Source organism: Plasmodium relictum (assembly GCF_900005765.1).
Source record: "Plasmodium relictum strain SGS1 genome assembly, chromosome: 8".
Lineage (NCBI taxonomy): Eukaryota > Apicomplexa > Aconoidasida > Haemosporida > Plasmodiidae > Plasmodium > Plasmodium relictum.
In genome coordinates, this window is record NC_041686.1 from 1,100,705 (window position 1) to 1,118,275 (window position 17,571).

Below are 17,571 nucleotides of genomic sequence, written 5' to 3' on the forward strand. Positions count from 1 at the left end.
AACTTTTAGTTAAAAGAAAGGTTTAATCCTATTTAAGAAAAAAAAAAAATAAAGTATTTATTAAGAAAAAATATATAGAAATTAATTCATAATAAAAATATATTATAAAAATTTTAATAACAACATGAATAATTTAAATATAAATGAAAAAGATGAGGAAAATAATAGTGCAATAATAAATAAAATACATTCACATCATGAAGAAAGTATTTCAACAAATATGAGAAATCATGTAAATCAAATAAATGATAAAACTAAAATTAGCAGTAATTCATCACTAATAAAAAAAAATAAAGAAACAAGATTTGAAGAAAATTTTAACAATAATTTGGTTTTCAAACATAATTTTTCTATTAGAGAAAAGAATTATAGTGGGCGCTTAATAAATGAAGAAAAACTATGCAACACAAATCTCCTAAATAATGTTGGTTTTGATTTAAAAATAAATTTAGTGAATAATAATTTAAATGATATAAATAATTTTAAAAATAATCTTTTAAATAAAAATGACACAACTGATGAAAAACCTGTTAATACAAATAATAATTTGAATATGATGTATGGTGAATTATTAGATAATACAAAAAACAACAATAAAATTCAAATAAATAACGATATTGATATAAAAAACATAGAGAATATAAATGATAGTTCTTTTAATCATGATAGAGTATTTAACAGTAATGACAAGAATGAATTAAATTACTCCATTCAAAATAAAATGTGTACTACAAAGAAAATAGAAAAGCTAAATGAAAGCTATTTGAATGAAAATGATGAACGTTTCCATAAAAATAAAAGAAGTTATTTAGAAATAAAATCAAATAATACATTACATGATACTTTAAATCCATATGATTTTAGGAAATTAACAAATGCATCAAAAGAAAATTGTTCAACAAATTTAAATGTAGAATACGATAATACTACTAATAAGAAGATATGTTTAAATAATAATACTAATATATCGTTGTACGGTAACAATTCTTTCTCTAAATTAGATGATAAAGATAATAATAATTTTTTGAAATATGATTTACAGGAAACAAAAAAATATCATATAAATAACGAAAAAAAAGTAGGAACTCATGAGGATATTGAATATTGCCAAAATGTTCATAGTAAAAGAGCATATAATAATAATATATTAAATAATAATATAAATTTTGAAAAAATAGAAGAAATCAGTGATGCAAATATTAGTAACAGTTTAAACATTTCTGGTGCTATTTCCAACAAAAATAGTAAAACAGATGTTAATAATAATAATAGTTATAAAAATACCAGTAATAATTATAATAATAGCATTAATGATAATAACAATAATATTAATATTAATAACAGTAACAATATAATCGTTAATATGAATGATAATTGTAATATAGATAACAATTCTAATAAAGAAACTAACTTTAAAGATAAATATAAGATTTGCAATTCTAATATATTAAATGATAAGAAAATTTTAGATAATATTAGTATAAATGGAAATGATAAAAAATTAACGTCAATGCATATAGAAAAAGAAAATCCTAATAATAATTTTAATGATTCAAGAAAAGATTCCCTAAATCTTGACATGAATGGTTGCCATTACGAAAAAAAAAATAATTATAAAGAAATAAAAGGTAATAATTATAGTAATAAAAATATAAGTTTGGATCAAAGTAAAAATGATTCTATTATACAGAAAGATGGAATTAATATAATTCTACATGATAATAACTTGTCTGATGAAAATTATTTTAATGAAAATAATGTTATTCAAGAAAAACTTAATAGATATAACATTTCTGAAGAAAATCAAAAAAATAATATATTAATAAGAAAAAATGAAAATAATTTTGATACAAACTATATAAAAAAGGGTTTAATAGATAACTTTTCATCCAATGAAAAAGGTAATAATGATGATAATCAAATTAATTATGAAGGTAATAGAGAGTATGATATCAAACAAAAGGTTGATAAATTAAAGGAAGTGCCAAATGATATATACAAAGGAGAATTAAAAAATAATAATTCATCTAATGAATATAATATGAGAGATACGAATTTTATAAAGTATGTAAATGTCGAAAATGATAAAAATATATCGAATAATGAACAAAATAGAGAAAATAATTTTTTTTTTTCACATGAACTTAATAATAACTTTATAGATAATGAACAGAAAGATATAAAAGATAATAATAACATTTTTTTAAAACATAATAATATATATAAATTAAATAATTTAAAAAATAGAACAGATACCTTGAATTCTTCAAACGATAATGATGTAAATGCACGTAGTAATTTGAAAAATTCTGAATATATAGATAAAGATATTTATTTACATGGTTCAACAAATTTTAATTATAAGGAGAATTGTGATAAAAATATTAATAAAGATTCAAATAATACAATTTATAATTTTAAAAATGAAGTAAATTGTGATAAATTCCAACATAAAAATATAAATAATGAACATAATGTATATGAAATGGCAGATATTAATAATCATACATATGAGAGCACTCATAAAAATGTCTGTGGTAATGAAGTAAAAATGAGAAACATAGAAAATCCATTTGATAATTGTAAAAATGTAAATTATGATAAAATTTCAAGAGATATAAATAAAAATAATTGCAACCTAAATTGTAATAAATTGATTGAAAATGAATTTTTAAGTTGTGAAAAGAATAATGGAAAATTTTATTCAGAATTTTATAGAAACAGTATAGAAAAGGAAAATTATTCAGATTATAACTATCTGAATAATATAGATAACCCCATCTTGAAAACTGATGCATATTTAAACAAGAAACAAGAATATATTGATAACGAAAAAGAAATAAAGGAAAAACTTAAGAAAGATCATATGAAAAAAGAAGAAGAAAACCATGATTATTATTATGAAAAAACATTAGAATTTCTTAATGAAGAATTTTATAGCAATAATATAAGTAATTTGAATGATAGAGACATTCTTGAAAAAACTCCTTTTTTTAAATTAGTTAATTTTGAAAAAAAATTAGCTTATGAACGTAAAAGAGTTTTAAATTATCACAATGAAGATAAAAAACAAATTTACTCAAATAACATAAATAAAGATAAACAATTTTCACATATATTTCTTAATAATGAAAAGTTTTATGATGCAAAAGAAATATTAGCTTATCTTCTTCCTTATCATACATTTTATTTAGATGAAATTTGTTTAGAACCATATGAAGAAGATAAAAATATTTCAAAAAAATTAGAAAAAGATATTAAAAAAATAGAAGAAGAAATTTATAAAATTAAGGATTCTTTTTATACTTTTACAAATCCATCAATAGTAACATTTAAAAAAAAAAAAAAAAAATTGTATATAAATTGAAATATGTTCTTTATTTTAAGCAAAAATTTTCAATAAATTTACATTTTATTTTCTTATTCTGTTATTATAGGTATGGAGCTTTAATAAAATAATTAACAGAATAACTAATAATTTTAATAAAAAAAAAAGAATAAAATAATGAATTAATCCCAAAAAAGATAAATAAAAGTAATCAAAAATTTAATACTTAATTTTATTTGGCATAACAATATATATATATAAATGCTCTTATTATTTTTATTCTTACTTGAAAAAAATATTTAAATGATGTTTAGTATATTTTTAATATTATGTGTAATAATAATTATGTGTTCACTGTGATGTGATGCATATATTTATATGTGTTAATATAGATATATAAAGAAAAAAAATAATTTTAAAATTATTTTTATTTTTAGAAAAATTTTGAAAAATTAATATTTGTTTCTATCTTAACGTAATTAATGTAAGAAAAAATATTTCAAATTTTGAAAAAAAAGGAAAATGAAATATGAATTTTGTCAAATTTAAAAAATAAAATATATACTCCTTTTAAAAACATATGCTAAAGTAATAATCTTTGAAAAAAAAATAATCAAAATCTTAATTTTTTTCTCGTACTGATAATAGAATTATAATGAATTATTCTGTTTAATTTTTTATTTTTTATTTTTTTTACATAATTACCTTTATTTTCTATCATTTCTCTTGATTATTAGTATTTTACATATTTTTAATTTTTTTTTTACCTTATTTTATTTTTTTAAGAGCTTTTGTTAAATATGACAAAAAAAAAAAAAAAAAATTATAAATTTTATTTTTCTTGAAATTTTTGAAATTAGCCGGCTATTTTTGCATTTTTTACCTGTTCATTATATATTTATACGTAAATGTTTTTATATAACTATTTGAACTTGTGTTCATTTACATTTCATTTTGTTTAATCTTTTTTGTTTTTAAGTTTTTCTAATGTTTAAAATACAAATTCAAAAACACAATTATTTATAAAATTTAAACGAAAAAGAAAAAGAAGAGTAAAAATGTTTATCAATTTTTCAATTTAGTCGTATGCTAAATTGTACTAAATATATATTAAGAAAAAAATTTATAGAAATATACAGAAAAATTGTACTTTATATAGGAAGGATTTTTTTTAATTAAAAATTATATATTACCTAAAATAAATAATAAAAAAAGAAGATATATATGAAGTATGTTCTCATTTTTTTTTTTTTTTTGCTGATTTTTTTTTTTAATTTTCTTTAAATAAAATTTTTCTTATTTATTAATGAATAATAATTATAATTACAATGAAGGTGCATAGGTGATGTAATGTTTATTTATTTTATTTTTTTTTTCTAAGAAATTTTTTCTTCATATCAATAAAAAAAGAAATTTAAACATTACAAAAAAAAAAAAAAAATTTTTTTTTTTTTTTATAAAATTTATTTAGGATTTTTACTATAAATAAAAAAGAAAATATTTTTCTAAAAAAATAAATATTGAAAAATAATGTTTTAATACTTACAAGAATTTATTTCATATATGTATATATATATATATATATGTATTTTATAATTTAAAATAAAATTTTTATTGAATAATGGCGATTACAATATTAAAAGAACAAAATTTTTATAATATAAAAAATAAAATAATCAAATTTAAGAAAAATAGCATATGCTATCAAAGAAATATAATTAGAGATAATGTAGTTAAAAAAGCAACACCTAAATTTGAGCAGAAACCTTTAGGAAAGTATCCAATACCACCTGAAGCAGAAATGACATGGAAAAATAGACATACAGCATATGGTGGTTTTATTCAACAAACAATTTCTCCTTTTCAACAAAAAATTATTTATCCATTTTGGCATATGGCCTTAGCTAGATGGTGGGCAAAGTTTTCTTCATATGTATGGTGGTGGATTTGGCCATTTGCATTAACAAATTTAATTTTATTTAAAATGTTTCGTGATGCAAAAAAACAAGTAAAAAATAAACATTGGTATTAATATTATAATGAATTATAATGAATATTATTTTATTACTTTTTCTCCTTTATACCAACTAATAATTACCTTTTTTCAAATTTTTAAATTATATTTTTAATTATATATACATATTTTATTCAAAAGCATTTTTTCTTATATTTTCCATATTTATGCATTTACACTTTTTTATTTTAGTCAAGTTGTGCATTTTTATTTTTTTTTTTTTAAATGTGTTTATTTCTATAGTCATGAATATATTCTACATATAACTATATATTTTTTCATACCATTATATATATATATATATATATGAATATTCTTATTTTTTATTTTATTACAAAGTAAATGATATCTTTTTTATTTTTGTTAATATTCTCATATTCATATTAGTATGAAAATTTTTTATATATTAATCTTTTTTGTTCTTAATTTATTTACATATATATATATATAATATATATCTTTATCCATTTTTTTTTTTTTTTTTTTTTTGTATAACTATTTTAATAGACTACTTATTTACCATTTATAATTATTTATATAATAAATTTAAAAAAAAATTAAAAGAGAATAGTAAATTTCTCAAATTAATTTTCAAATAAATTTTATTGCACAAAGCTATATCTACGTGAAACTTAAGTTTAAGAAATGAAATAAAAAAAAAAATTAAAATTAAAAAGAAAAAAAAGATAAAAAATTAAGAAAAATATAAAAAACAGACAAATAAGTGCAATAGTGTATAAAATAAAAATATATTTTGTTAATTTTTGATAAAATTATTTCTAATAAAACTTTTTCGTTACCTTAAATTGTACATATTGTTGTTTTTTCTCTTTATAAATAGAGAAATCTGTAGATTTATACATTTACATGAATATTTTAAGAAAACTAAAAAAGAAATTAAAAAAAAAATAAAAATTTAGATTATCTTAAAATGGTAATAAATACAATATACAGTAATAAAAATTTTAAAAAAATGATATTAGGAACTAAGGAAACTTTACAATATAAAAATATTGCTAATTTAAGAAAGTGTAAAAAAAAGAATGAAAAAAATATTAGTTATAATGGAGAAAAAAATGATGGATTTTTATCTTCAAAAATTGATGAAAAAAATAAGAATGTGCTACAAAAACATTTATTCTTCAAGAAGTTTAATGAAAACTTTTTTAAAAAAAGAAAAATATTTTATATAGATAATAACATCTTTTTTATTTTAGGTGGATTCACTACATTATATAGTGTATTTGTTTATGACTTTTTTACAAATAGACATATGCAAATTTTTTCGAATTTTTTTTTTTTACTATTTCAAGTAACCAGGCAAAGTATTAATATTTTAGCTTGTGCAGTCCACTTACTATTTATTTGTTTTCAAATTTACGTATTATATATTAAATCAGATGTTATTATAAAATGAAAATGTATAAAAAAAAAAATACTTATCCCATCTTTTTTTTTTTTTTTTTGTTTTCTTTTTTTATTATAATATTTTCCTTTAAAATTATATATTTTATTAATGTTTAAAAAATAAAAATATATACACAATGAACTTAAGAGAATTTATCATAAATATAATTATATATATATAAGTCTTGAAATCTAGAAAATTTACAAATTAAAAATGAAAAGAAAATTAATAATGAAAATGTGATTAAAATGAAATATAAATAAATAAGATAAAAATATTGATATAAGAATTATGTGAAGGTGAAAAATAAAAATGGAATAAAAGTGAATAAATAATTTGTGATAATTTGCTTTATTTTTTTTTTCTCATAATTTTTCCCCTGTTTCTATATTTTCAGATTCTAAAATTTCTAAATCTTCTCCTTCAATATTATACTTATGAGCATTTTTTAACAAATATTCTGCTATATGTAAACATGGATTTTTAGGTTTTGTTTTGCAAATATATATTAATGCGTCAGTTAATATTGGTAAAATGTTTTTAATTAAATAAAATCTTAAAGGAAGTGATTGATTATGAATATATTTTTGTTGGTGTTCAAGCAATAATTGTTGTCTTTTTTTTTCTGCTTTTATCAACTCCTCATTTCTATTTATTTCCTTAATTACTATGTCTCCTTCAATTTTATTTACACTTTCTTTTTCATCTTTCAAATACTGTTCTTTTTGTTCTAACTTTTTTTTTAAAATATCATCTACAGATGGTAAGAAATTATAAAATTTTTTATTTTTTTCAATATAAATATAAATATTTGTTAAAATATCTTCTAACAATGAATCTTCGTTTATATTTACATTAAAAACTTCTATTTCTTTTTCTATAAAATAATCTTCAATACTTTTTTTTTCATAATTTTCAAAATAATCATTTCTGCAATTTTCATTCATATATTTTTTGAATCTCCTTTCAAATCCACTTTCATCATTGTGCCCTTTTATAATTTCTTCTTCAGATAAGTTCATCATTCTTTTTCTACACAATTCTTCTTTGGATTTTAATATGATAATGAATTCAGGCATTATAAAATTATTTATGCATTTATTGACTTTTTCCTTCTTTTTTTCTTTTTCTTTTGATATAATAGTATCTCTATTTGTACTATTATTTTTTAACGAATCATCAGAATTAGATGGAGTATCAGTATTATTCGACATATTAGCACTTAAGTTTTTATTACTTCCTTTTTCTTCTTTTGTTTCATCTTTTTCTTCATAGTCATCACTTTTTTTATCATCTTCACTTTTTTCGTCTTCTTTTTTATCCTTATATTTCTGATTATCTCCACTTGGATTTATGTGATTTCCAGTAATTTCTTTTATTTTCTCATTGTCTATACTATAATTTTCAAAAAAGTATTTTGCCTCATCATAGTTTCTGGGAAAAAAGTCTAAAACATATCCTCTAAATTTACATTCATTAGTTTCTAACTTTTTGTAAAACATAGATGAAAGATCATCTAATTTTAACTTTATTTTCTTAATATCTTTTTTTTTTTCCTTTTCCAGTTCATTTAAATATTTTTTATAATACTCAGGAAAATTATAATTACTATTTTTGTATTCATCAATTAAGGAACTAATAGAGCATAGTATTAAATTATAATGCTCACATATCTTTTTAGCTATATATGTTTTCCCGCTGCCTGGTTGACCTAAAATTAAAACTTTTAAAACTTTAAGATTTCTATATTCACAAAATTCTCTTGCTAAAATGCAAATGTTTTTTGAAAAACCATCAAAACAATGAAATTTTATTGAGAAATTTTCTTTTTTTTTTTTTTGCATTTTTTTTTTTTTTTTTCTTCCTTTTTTGTCTATATATTTATCACTTTCATTATTTTCATCCTTCCCCTTATTCTTTTTCTTTTCATCTTCATCATCATCTTCTTTTTCTTCTTCCTCTTCATCTTCTTCTTCTTCTTCTTCTTCTTCTTCATTTTCCTCATCATCCTCTTCATTTTCCTCATCATCCTCTTCATTTTCCTTATCATCCTCTTCATTTTCCTCATCATCTTCTTCTTTTTCTTCTTCCTTTTCATTCTCTTCTTCACTTTCCTCATCATCCTCTTCATTATTTTCATCTTCGCTTTCGTCTTCTTCTCCCTCCTCTTCTTCCTCTTCCTCCTCTTCTTCCTCTTCCTCCTCCTCTTCCTCTTCTCCTTTTTCTACTTTTTCTTCTTTGTCTGTTTCGTTTTCCTGTTCTGTACTTTCGTCATCATTATTTCTATTTCTACTCTTTTTTCTTTTGAAATATTCTTTTTTCTTTTTCTTTTTTTTTTCATTATTATCATAAAACTTTGTACATGAAAATCGTAAATTAACACATAAATGTTCAGCATTCTCAAAAAATAAAGAGTTGTGAGGTTGAACATTTATATAATTAGTATTACCTGAAATATATTTTGCTACAGTTTCAATAATCTTTTTTTGTGTAATAAATTCATTATCAACAGCTATTAGGTACCTTTTCGTTGGTTCACATATATATAATTCCTTTACATATTCGCATAAACCTTTTATATGAATTACAGGAATGTAATTTTTTCCTTTATCAATAATCTGGTTATCTTTACTTAGCCATGCGTTTTTAAAAATAGGAAAAAATACATTTTCTCCATTACCATATAATAATCCAGATGCAACTACATATGTATTTAAATTTTTAATAGAGTTTAAAGATAATATAAGTGTTTCAATACTTTTATATTCTTCAAATAAGTTAGACGGCATTCTTTTTAGATAATCCTTTTCGCTAAATACTTCTGGGATATATATATATTTTATTTCATTTTCTTCATGATTTGTGTCATTTTTTCCATGTATTACATTTTTATTTTCTTCTTTAATATTATTATCTAAAATTAATTTGTCATTATTTCTATTATTTTTTCTTTTATCACAGGTATTTTTTATTTCATTATAATTTCCTGAGTAATTTTTTACCTCAATTTTTTTTTTTATAAATTTTCTTTTAGTTTTATTCCATGTCATTATAGAGGATATCAAAATAATAGTAATTTTTTTATCAAATTTTTCGTATTTTAATTTTCTTATAATATATTCTATTTCTTCTATATTGGTATTATGCAGATCATATATAATTAGCTCACATTTTAAAATATTTTTTATTATATTATCTTTAGGTATTTTAGATATTATTTTTTTTACATTGTTATAATTATATATCATAGAATTTTCTTCATTTTCATTTTCTATTAGTGTTCCATATATTTCTGTTTTTTTTTCTCTTAGTTCATCAAATGTTTCGCATAAACAACTACCACTGTATGTGTTTACATTATTAATAAATATTCTCATATTTTCTCTTGTCTTTTTGCTAATCCTTTTTTTTATTATTTATTTAGTTTATCTTTTTTACTCTTTTTAAAATATTTTATTAAATATTAAATAAAAAAAAAAAAAAAATTCTTAATATATAAAAATTCCATATATAATGGTGGGAATAATTATAATAAAAATCAAATTATAATTCTAAATTTTATAATAATATAATTATACCTTTTAATTTTCTATTAGACATGATATTAGTATATATTTATGCTTAAAATTCTCTTCATATGTATTAAAAATAAAATATTAATAAAATGGATATAAATACATAAATAATTAAATGAATTAAAATAAAATAATTTTATTATATTCTTATGAATACTAAATAATTGAAATAAAAAAATATCATCTGTTATCCCTTTATTATTATTATTTTTTATTTTATTTTAATTTTTCTTAGCACTTTTTTACATAACATGTCAATACTAATATATAGAAGGTGCATTAACTTTCATGAATCCATTCTTTATTTTTTTTTTTTTTTTGCTTTTTTTTTTTAAAGTTTTAAATTTTTACATTTATATTAAAAATAATAAAAAAGAAGAAAGAAAAATATGGATATTATTCAAAGAAATTAATAAATATAAATATAAGCCTTTTAATATATATAATACTAAAAAAAAAATAAATATTAACTTTTTTAAACATTTAAATGTGTATTATTATTATAAAAAGAATTTCTATTTCTATATATATATATATAAAATATTTAAAGAGAAATAAGAAAAGGAAATAATTTTTGAAAAAGTTAAAAAATTAATGTAGACAACGTATTTGACACTTAGAATTTAGAATAATTATATTTCTCTTCAATATATTTATTCATATTTTTTAATAAAGTTGGAGAAATAAATTTTTTTTAAAAGAATTATATAATAATTTTATGCAAATTTATTTCCTTGTTCTATTAATAAAATTAATGTGATGAAAGAAGAATTATTTGTAATTAAAAGCGTTTTATTTTTTATATGAAATAATTAGACTTAAATATTGTAATAACTTCTTTTACTGATATATTCATATAAGATATTTAAAAAAAAAAGTAATAAAATAGATAAAATTATCTTATTCTTGTAAACTTTGATTAAGTATAATAATAATACCTATTAATAATTCAATTTTTCTTTTGTATCATTTTCCTTTAATTTGAACATTAGTTAATTATTTTAATGTCTTCTTTTTTTTTTTTTTTTTGAATATATATATACCTAAATAAATATGATACATTTTCCACGCATATACAAAAAAAAAAAAAAAAAGATTGAAGAGGAATAAAAATTTATGGTTACACAATAAAATAAAAATTAAATTAAAAAATAAATAATTATATAATTTTATAACTTTAATGTATATATAAAACTTTTAGCAAAATTAAATTTTGATATTTTTTTTAATGTGCTTAAATAAAAATGATAAATCTCTGTCATAGTTATTACAATAAAAGTAGTATTAAGGGAAATAAAAAAAAAAAGAAAAAGGCACATAAAATTTATAACATACAGTATGTAAAAATAATATAACAAATGCATAAGTATTGTGTACATGTAATAAAGTATGATGATAAATTAATTTGTAAAATAATTCTTTTAAAATAGAAGTTTCGTTTAATTATTTTATATATTTCCTCAGTTTTTTTTTTTTTATTCCTTTTCTTATATACCCTTCACATCTTTATTATTCTATAATTATTAAAATCATGATTTATGGTTTTCAAAAAAAAAAAAAAAATAAATAAACTTAAGTTTACTATAACTAACAAGTAAATAAAAATTAACTTTCATTATTTTTAATTAAATAAGAGTTTTTATAATAGTATTTCCTACATTTTTTTTTTTTTTTTGGAAATTAAAAAAAATATAAAAAAATATAAATTTATGATCTATTGGATTTTTTTTTTAAAAAAATAAAATAAAATAAATTTTAATTACAACTAAAAAACTCTTATAAAAAAATATTTGTAAAAAAAAAAAATAGCTATTATTCTTTAGATGGGATAAAAAATTAATTTTATTATATTTTTTTTTGTTTCCCAAAATTTGCATAATTTTTTTTTTTTATATAAAAAAAGTCTCTTAATTTTGTACTTTTATTTTTCATTTTATACATAAAAAAGTAATTTCCATTAATAAAAATGAGTGAGGTAAAAAAAAAAATTAATATAATAAATTTATTATACAAAAATTAAAAGTTAATTTATTATTTTTTATTTTTTTCTTTGAAATACCATATGCATAATTATATTTATTTTTAAATAATAATAAAGGATTGTAAACATTAAATATATATATATATATATTTACAAGTTTTTTTTTAATAAATTTCATATGTAAGATATTAAAAAAAGAAAAAAAGAGTAAAAAGATAATATAGAAATTTTCTTTTTTCTATTTATGATTTATTTAGGTAATTGTTCCAAGAAGTTTTCGATTATTAGACGAGCTAGAAAGAGGACAAAAAGGAAATGTAAGTGAAGGAGTATCATTTGGTTTAGAAAGTGCTGATGATATAACACTTTCGAATTGGTCATGTACAATTTTTGGGCAACCAGGTACTGTCTTTGAAAATAGAATTTACTCTCTAACTATTTTTTGCGATGATAATTATCCTGATGCTCCACCAACTGTTAAATTTGATACAAAAATTGAAATGACTTGTGTAGATATTAATGGAAGAGTAATAAAAATATAAAAATAATTTATGATTAAGTATTTTTTGAACTACTCATTATTTTATGTTATATATACTAATAATATTGATAAACTTTTAATATTTTTTTAAATTTTCATTCAATATGATATCGTAAAAAGAAAATATGCATTAAAAGATACATATACATAATTACTTACCAACATTCTTTTAATATATTATTTCACTAATTATTTTTATAGGTTATCAAAAATAATTTGCATATATTAAAAAACTGGAATCGTAATTATACTATAGAAACAATTTTAATTTCTTTAAGGCAAGAAATGTTATCAAGTGCAAATAAAAGATTACCACAACCAAATGAAGGAGAAGTTTACTCTTCTTATTAATTATTTAAAAAAAAAAAAAGAAAAACAAGGAATATTAATAAGTATGATATATACATAGATAAATAAAAAGAAGGATTTATGATGTTTTTATAACGAAATATGTTACTATACTTTCCATATATTTTTTTTATTATTTTTCTTTTTCATTTTAAATATATATTTTTCCATATTCAAAAATGTTTTTTAGGTTTTAAATAATAAATAGTGGAATAACATTTTTTGAATTCAAAATTTTTAATTATATAAAATATATAACTTTAATTACTTTTCTTAAATTAAATGATATACCAGTTATTAAGTTAACATAATTCTTTATATAAACAAAACAATATATAATTAATTATAATTATTTGATTATAAAAATCTAAATCTTTAAGTAGTAGAAAATGAATGCATTAGTAAATTTTTAACTATATGTAAAAAAATGATTTTTTTTTTTTTTTTTTTCTTATTTTTATTGCAAATTTAAAAAAATTTTCTAATTAAAAAAAAATGTATATTTAATTAAATATAACAAATTAAATCTTAATATATTCATAAATATAATTTCCAAGTCATCGACAACTGTATGCCTAAGTTTTCTTCTTTTAAATTTTCATAAATACTATAAGTAAGATTTAAAGAGAAAGGCAATCTAATTTTTTATTTAAGAGTAAATAATATATATATATATATATATATATTGTTAAAAATATTACTAGTATTTTATGAAGTTTTTGACTTGGACATTCTTTAATTTAAAATTCGTATGTTTACATGAACATTAGCAGTAGTTTTCATATCTTTATTTACATTTATTTTTTGAGATTTTTCATAGATCAGTATTTCATATAATTAATGTTTTATGAAGCCAGTAAAATAAATATATTAATAGAAGATTAATTTTAGTTTTAAATTTTATTAAAAAAATGAAAGGAACATACATATTTATTTCTTTTTTTATTAAATACAAAATAATAATTGCATCATTCTAGTTTTGTTACATACTTCTTAAAAATATATTATTTTTAATAAAACAAAGAATACATGAATATCTAGAAAAAGAGAAAAAAAATTATTATTTTTTTTTTTTTACTATTTCTTCCAAGAGACTTAAAATTAGTAGAGTTATATGATGCTAATATACTAGTATAACCGATTTTAGCTTTATATTCCAAGAATCTATCTTTTTTTTTTTTTTTTAAAAAAAAATCATTTGTTTTATTGTTAAAAATTATTTTTCATTGCGATTACTAAAAAAAATTATTTACTAAATCATTAATATAATTCATATATATATAATATTGTTTAATAAATTTTACTTATTATTAAAAATAGAAGAAATTAAATGTCTATTATTTTATTGTTGTAACTTAACCATATTAGCTTTATATAAATTATAATTTTTACTAATTTCATTAAAATTTTCATTTTTATTAATTTCATTAAAAATATCATTTGTATCATTTTTATTAAATTTATAATTTTTATTATTGTCTTTTTAAGAATCATGATTTCTAAAAAAAAAAAATTATATCATTTTAATATTTTCTCATTAAAAATTTTAAACAATGTTTCATTAAGTATAAAATATACTATTTACTACTATTTTAAATGGGTTATAATATTTTTAAAGTATTAGATACACTAACAAAAACTGTTTACTTTTCATTATTTCAAGAACACATTTATATAAATACACTTTTTATTAATGAAAATTTTTTTTTTTTATAATTCATATATATTTCAATATATCATATATGTTGTTTAAAAAAAAAGAAATATAGCAAATTCTTTATGATAATTAAAATTTTAATTATTTTTCGGCATATGCAATTTTTGACTTAAAATTACATATTTTTATAAAAAATTTGAGATATGCAAAAAAAGAAAAAAAAAAAAAAAATATGTATCATTAATTTTAATTAATTCTTATATTTAAAAAGTGCAATTGGAATATGCTTGCATAATAATCAAGTTTGCTCATTTTTGCCTAATTTTGTTTTAGCTTATTTTTTAATATTTTTATAAAAATGAGAAAATACACATAATATATATTTCATTTTTATTTTATTATTATTTTTTTCATGTTATTTTTTAATTTTTTTTTTTTAATTTTATTATAGTGTTTTTATTAAAAAATTTATTTTTAAAAAAAAAAAAATAGAAAATAATATTAGGTAAGAATAAGGAAATAAATAATATTCTAAAAACAATAAAATTATAAAGTTCAAGTGGCATAATACATTATTTTTATATTAATCATATTCTTTTAAAAATTTTATTTTTTTCCTTTTTATTTGTTTTAAAAATTCTAGAAAAATTACTTTTAAATCCTTTAACATGAATTTTTTTTTTTTTTCTGAAATAATTTGAATAGCCTTTAATGTATTATATAGTATAAAAAGGATACATAAATATCCTAACCTTTATATAATAATACATTTGTTTTTTGATTTTATTCATTAAAAAAAATGATAATAAATTGATGAAAATTAATAATCTGAAATTTATATTTTATAAAAAAATTGACTACATTTCTAAAACTAAACAAAAGAGATCTTTCTTAAAATTTTCAAATAATTATAATAAAAATAAAATGTCTAATCAATATTCTAGTAAGAAGAGATATAATTGTATTAATGAAAATGAATCCTGTGAAATTAAAAAAAAAACTAAATTAATTTCGAAAATAAATGAAGATCATTTAAATAAGAATAATATTAATTATTATTTTTCTTCAAAAATAAAAGAATTAGATAAGAATTTAAATGATAAGTCTGAAAAAAATGTTTCTTGTATAGATACTATTAATAAAAATGATTTGAGTTATGAAAAAGATATAAAAATAGAAGATTTTAAAGATATCGAAAATATAAGCGTTGAACATTTAGATGACATAGAAAACATAAGTAAAGGAAATTTAAAAGATACAAAAAATATAATTAAAACTCTCTCAAAAGAAGATAATTCAAAAGAATGTAATGTGAATGAAAAAGTAAAAATTATAGTGACATGGAATATGAATAGCATAACAGTTCGATATAAAAATAAAGAAAAATGGAAGGAATTTATGAATTTTTTTAATCAAATAAATGCTGATGTTTTATGTTTTCAAGAAGTAAGGTTACCAGCTTTGAATTTATCTGATTGCAAAAACAATAATGATGTTATAAGAGATAGAAGTAAAGTTAAAAATACTGATCAGAAAAGTCTTCTTGACTTTCAAATCATAGATACCATTTTGAAAAATGATTTTAAAAATTATAATGCTTATTTTAGTTTAGCAAATATTAAATATAGTGGCCAGCTAGTATTAATAAAAAAAACAATTAAATTAAAATCAATCCGATATAACTTATCTTTTGATTTAGATTCAAATATACATCATGATGAAGGAAGAATAATCTTAGTAGAATTTTTAGATTTCTTTTTGTTATCAACATATACACCTAATAATGGATTTGATTATACAAAGTTTGAAAGAAGAAGACTATTTGACGAAAAATTAGAAAAATTTGTTGCTTCTTTAAAAAATAAGAAATCTTTGATATGGACAGGTGATTTAAATATTGCCCCAGAAGATATTGATTTGTCTCATCCTGTGGAATTCCGAAAAATGAAAAAAGGTAATGTACCAAAAGAATATATTGGACAACCTGGGTGTACTGATTTTGAAAGAAAAAATTTTCAAAAAATTTTGACTTCGGGAGACTTAGTAGATTCTTATAGATATTTTCAAAATTTAAAAAGTGAAAAAGGAAATAATAATAAAAATAAATCAAATATTAATGAAAATATATATACATGGAGATGTCCCTTTCTCATAGGTAAATTATGCAATAAAGCAATGAGAATAGATCATTTCATTGTATCGAAAAATTTTCTTAAAAACATAGAGAAAGTAGAAATACATGGTTATAGTGTATTTCATAATAATTTTTACGGTTCTGATCACTGTCCAGTTATATTATATCTCAAAAATGTACATTAGAATATGCTTACTAAAAATATTTTGTAAAAATTACCAAAACTTGTCATATTATTTTTAAAATAAATGCATAAGTTTTTATTATTAAATTTAAATTACTTTATGAGAACATATAATATTATGATTTAGTTTTTTATTCAATAAAAAAATCTACACATAAATTAAAAAGTAAATTCCACATATATATACGTAAATAATATTTATGTATATAAACAAAAGTAACAAAAAAAAAATTAAACTTTCCCTTTTTAAATGTAAAAATTAAATAAATGAAACAATTTTTATTATGAATGTAACTTAATGTTAAAATGAAAAAATATTTTATTTATAACCTGAAAAACACAACATCAAAAGGAGTAGTACTTAATGTATATATATTTTTTTTTTTTTTTATATTTTAAAA

The 17,571-nt window shown here is 17.9% G+C and overlaps 6 protein-coding genes across 6 annotated transcripts; 5 read left to right on the plus strand and 1 right to left on the minus strand.

The window, feature by feature from the left end:
- Positions 1-124: 124 nt before the first annotated feature.
- PRELSG_0829600 (conserved Plasmodium protein, unknown function) lies at positions 125-3,506 on the plus strand (the record flags this gene model as incomplete). The annotated part of the gene is made up of 2 exons (XM_028676376.1): positions 125-3,325; positions 3,438-3,506. 2 exons carry the CDS (start codon positions 125-127, stop codon positions 3,504-3,506), a joined length of 3,270 nt encoding a protein of 1,089 aa, XP_028532871.1.
- A 1,443-nt stretch (positions 3,507-4,949) lies between these two features.
- Positions 4,950-5,360, plus strand: PRELSG_0829700 (conserved Plasmodium protein, unknown function; the record flags this gene model as incomplete). Its single annotated transcript, XM_028676377.1, has 1 exon — positions 4,950-5,360. The coding sequence occupies one exon, from the start codon at positions 4,950-4,952 to the stop codon at positions 5,358-5,360; it is 411 nt and encodes a 136-aa protein (XP_028532872.1).
- A 913-nt stretch (positions 5,361-6,273) lies between these two features.
- PRELSG_0829800 (conserved Plasmodium protein, unknown function) lies at positions 6,274-6,759 on the plus strand (the record flags this gene model as incomplete). Its single annotated transcript, XM_028676378.1, has 1 exon — positions 6,274-6,759. The coding sequence occupies one exon, from the start codon at positions 6,274-6,276 to the stop codon at positions 6,757-6,759; it is 486 nt and encodes a 161-aa protein (XP_028532873.1).
- Positions 6,760-7,115: 356 nt separating this feature from the next.
- PRELSG_0829900 (P-loop containing nucleoside triphosphate hydrolase, putative) lies at positions 7,116-10,127 on the minus strand (the record flags this gene model as incomplete). The annotated part of the gene is made up of 1 exon (XM_028676380.1): positions 7,116-10,127. The coding sequence occupies one exon, from the start codon at positions 10,125-10,127 to the stop codon at positions 7,116-7,118; it is 3,012 nt and encodes a 1,003-aa protein (XP_028532874.1).
- Positions 10,128-12,291: 2,164 nt separating this feature from the next.
- PRELSG_0830000 (ubiquitin-conjugating enzyme E2, putative) lies at positions 12,292-13,198 on the plus strand (the record flags this gene model as incomplete). The annotated part of the gene is made up of 3 exons (XM_028676381.1): positions 12,292-12,300; positions 12,564-12,833; positions 13,049-13,198. 3 exons carry the CDS (start codon positions 12,292-12,294, stop codon positions 13,196-13,198), a joined length of 429 nt encoding a protein of 142 aa, XP_028532875.1.
- Positions 13,199-15,665: 2,467 nt separating this feature from the next.
- PRELSG_0830100 (AP endonuclease (DNA-[apurinic or apyrimidinic site] lyase), putative) lies at positions 15,666-17,171 on the plus strand (the record flags this gene model as incomplete). The annotated part of the gene is made up of 1 exon (XM_028676382.1): positions 15,666-17,171. One exon carries the CDS (start codon positions 15,666-15,668, stop codon positions 17,169-17,171), a length of 1,506 nt encoding a protein of 501 aa, XP_028532876.1.
- Positions 17,172-17,571: the final 400 nt, after the last annotated feature.